Consider the following 3,520-nt stretch of genomic DNA (forward strand, 5'->3'; position numbering starts at 1 on the left):
AGAGATACCCATGGACAGGAAATAATACAGTTTAACCCAACTATTTTAAGCAAGATTTGCTCAGTGGTTGTTTAACTGCACTGTTGCTGACTGACAAGCCCTCAAAGCCATTAACTAATTGTTTTTCAATGAACTGACACCTCCCAGAACTCTCTTAAATCAGACTTCAAATCTAATCCTATCCTTCGTTTCCTTTTATGTGTTTGTTAAACATGGTGGGATTTGCTTAGTCCATCAATACTATTAATGCTGCCAACATCTTTTCCAGCTTAAAGTAAATAAAGTGTACTATTATTGCTCATCATCACTTTTCAAACCTCTTCACTTGTCATCACTTTGAGAGGTAGAATGCTTTTAGTGAGAATACATACTGTCTTTTTTTTTTACCCCATTTCTTGCCAACAGGAAATGGCCTCCAAGCAGCCAATGGGCTACAAGTGTCGCATAGCAGTAGTGCTGCTTGTCCTTTTGGCCAGTATCGCTGCCCTTGTTGCTGTTGCTGTCATCCAGGACACCTGGAGTTCTAAAGAGTACAGCATAGAGGTGAACGCATACAAACACAAATACATAAGGATGCACAAATAAACTTGTGGGCACTTGTTAATTAGCTGCAGATTTTTCTACACTTTAACAAAGTAATAGTACAATAACAATATAACAATATACAATATAACAGTTAGAGATAGAGACAGAGTCAGATACACAAACACATACCTCAGCTCCCACACACTCTGAGTTGTGAAAGTGATGCCAGACATTATCCAGATGTCGGGGCTATGGTAGGGGGTTTTCTCATCAGTCAGCTTGGTGATGGATGGTGGACCAGATGGACCATGTGTGTTTCTTTTTAAGGGGTGGTGGAGCATGCAGCAGCCTCTCTGTAGTTAAATTTAAATAAAATGTTTCTTCCTTTTTTTAGTATGGCATAGTGATAGACTCGGGTTCATCTCGTTCTAATGTGTTCCTGTACGAGTGGCCAGGGGAGAAGCAGAATGAAACAGGAGTGGTGACTGAGAAAGAAAATTGTAGAGTTGCTGGTAAGTCACTGTGTCGACAACAAGAAGAACACATTGCAACTCTTGTTTGTAAAGCTCAACATTTCCTACAATTGAGTTTAAAAAAGTGATGGATGAAAGAAAAAAATATGGATGTCCTGATGTAATGAAAACATTTTGGAAATTGAGACGTACTCAATCAACCTTGATTCAAGTGACCAAGTTAAAAATGTTACTCAAAAAACAAATGCACTGTGTTTTTAGTGCCCGCACTCAAGCATATGATTTTATCTTGGTTCTGTGCCCACAGGTAATGGTATCTCAGAGATGAACGTTGACCCAGAAAAAGATGCACAATCGTGGAAAGGATTCCAAACCTGCATGGACAAGATCACCAAAGCCATTCCTGCTGAAAAACACAAAACTACACCTATCTATCTGGGAGCTACTGCTGGGATGAGACTGCTACAGTAAGAAAGTGTTGAAATAAGTTAGCTCTGAGGTGTTCTTTTACCATTACTTGTAGTTCAAGAGTGGAAGGATCAGAGAGATTTAACCCCTATTCGCGTACCACATGTTTTTCAGCAAAGTTACCAAGAAGAAGTAATTTTAATACAGTGGAAGTATAAATACTCCACATACTTCTCAGTCTAAATCTTAATTGTTGGTATTGTAGTAGAGATTATAGGAAACAACTAGTTGTCTCTGTCCAAATGTAAAGTGACTTCTTGTAGGTAATTCTACACTGTAGCTTCGTATGTAGTGTACAAACATGAGAGTGGTATCGATCTGCTTATCTAACTGGCAATAAAGTGAAAAGGTGTTGCTTTAATGACACTGATTCCATTTTCACTATTACTGATCACCTCTGTTTCTACTAGGATCTGTAATTTGTTTCTTTTTCTGCTTTGCTGTAAGTGAGCGGGATGAACAGAGGTCCAATGCAATCATGGCAAATCTCACAAGATACCTGAGCTCTTTGGCATTTGACTTCAAAACTGCTTCAATCATTAGTGGTCAAGAAGAAGGGCTGTATGGGTGGGTCACTGTCAATTACCTCATGGGAAACTTCCTAGAGGTAAGACACTGGTCTATCTGAAGAATGCTGCTTCACAAACAGGGCTGTCATATGGCTCCCATAGACTAACCTTCTACATTATATTTGCAGAAAAACCTGTGGAACACATATATTCGCCCAGAAGGGGCGAAGACTGTAGGGTCCATGGACCTCGGTGGAGCATCAACACAGATCGCCTTTGTGGTCGTGGATGATCACAAGGGCCCTGACTACATGCATATCAAACTGTATGGTTATTCTTACAGTGTGTACACACACAGTTTCCTCTGCTATGGCAAAAATGAGGCTGATAAGAGGATTCTGGACAAAATAATCCAAGTATGAAGCTTTTCTTTTTGTATTTAACATGTGTGCATGTGTGTACAGAAGGAACTGTGTATAACTGAAGCTCATACCTCCCAGTTATTATAAGAGACGTGGTTCTACTCTGAGCTTGTACAGTAAATGTTTCTATTTTAGTGTTTAAGTGCTTGTGTGAGGTGCATGTGACAGTGGGAATGTGTGTTTTTTCTGCATACATGTGCAAACTGAAAGCCATTAATGCCCATTTAAGAATTGATTAGTGTACACTCCTGAATTGCTAACAGGCAAAAGGAGATCAGTCAAGAATGCATTATATCATTAAGAATATTGATCAGATCATGACTGTCGTCAAGGTAGTCTGTGAGAAATGCATTATTTCTGGCAGTTTATAGTAAACTAATAGTAATTGTAGGTGGAGAAATATGCTATGCTGTAAGAATATGTTATGGGGACAAATTCTGCAGCAGTCTTTGTGTATATATTGTTCACTTTAAAGTTTGGATTTATATCGAATTCTGTATATGATTAAGTAAAAAGTAAAAAAGTAATGATGTCTGTAAATGCTTAAGTAATACTGTCCAAACTCCAAACTTATCCTCCCACATGTCTTCCTGTCCCTCTCTTACTTAGAGTTTTTATTTCCATCTCATCCCTAATTCTTGTTTTGACATTTTCCCCCTCTCTTGACATTTCAGGAATCCTCTGACCCAGCCTACATTGTTAACCCATGCTACCCTGAAGGTTACAACACCACCATGAAGGCCTCATCCATCTATGACTCAGAGTGCACAGAGAAACCAAAAGACTACAACCCTGATCAAGAATTCTTAATGGTGGGAGAGCCCGACTCAGAAAAGTGCAAGAGCATTGTGAAGTCCATATTTGATTTTAAGACTTGTAACTCAACTCAATGTTCCTTCGATGGGGTTGAACAGCCACCTGTCACTGGAGATTTTATGGTAACACACAGTCCAAATAAAACACACGCAAGAAGAAAAATGAAGATGAAAAAGAAAAATGTACTATATGTTTGTACTGTTCTTTCCAGGCATATGCAGGATTCTTCTTCATTGCCAGGGCGCTGAACCTGGTGGGCACATCAGAAATGGATCAATTCAACACCTCACTTACGGAATTCTGCAAC

At 39.2% G+C, this 3,520-nt stretch overlaps 1 protein-coding gene across 1 annotated transcript in view; it reads left to right on the plus strand.

Annotated features, from left to right (window-relative positions):
• The window catches only part of entpd3 (ectonucleoside triphosphate diphosphohydrolase 3), an 8,298-nt gene that overhangs the window by 2,787 nt on the left and 1,991 nt on the right, over nt 1-3,520 (plus strand). Inside the window, exons 2-8 of the mRNA XM_027286145.1 lie at nt 406-543; nt 920-1,037; nt 1,306-1,465; nt 1,914-2,073; nt 2,164-2,391; nt 3,072-3,335; nt 3,425-3,519. Of these exons, the coding sequence (XP_027141946.1) occupies nt 409-543; nt 920-1,037; nt 1,306-1,465; nt 1,914-2,073; nt 2,164-2,391; nt 3,072-3,335; nt 3,425-3,519 (1,160 nt within the window). The 5' untranslated portion in view covers nt 406-408. The remainder of the gene's footprint in view (nt 1-405; nt 544-919; nt 1,038-1,305; nt 1,466-1,913; nt 2,074-2,163; nt 2,392-3,071; nt 3,336-3,424; nt 3,520) is intronic.

This window comes from Larimichthys crocea, chromosome XIII (assembly GCF_000972845.2).
Source record: "Larimichthys crocea isolate SSNF chromosome XIII, L_crocea_2.0, whole genome shotgun sequence".
Taxonomy (NCBI): Eukaryota; Metazoa; Chordata; class Actinopteri; family Sciaenidae; genus Larimichthys; species Larimichthys crocea.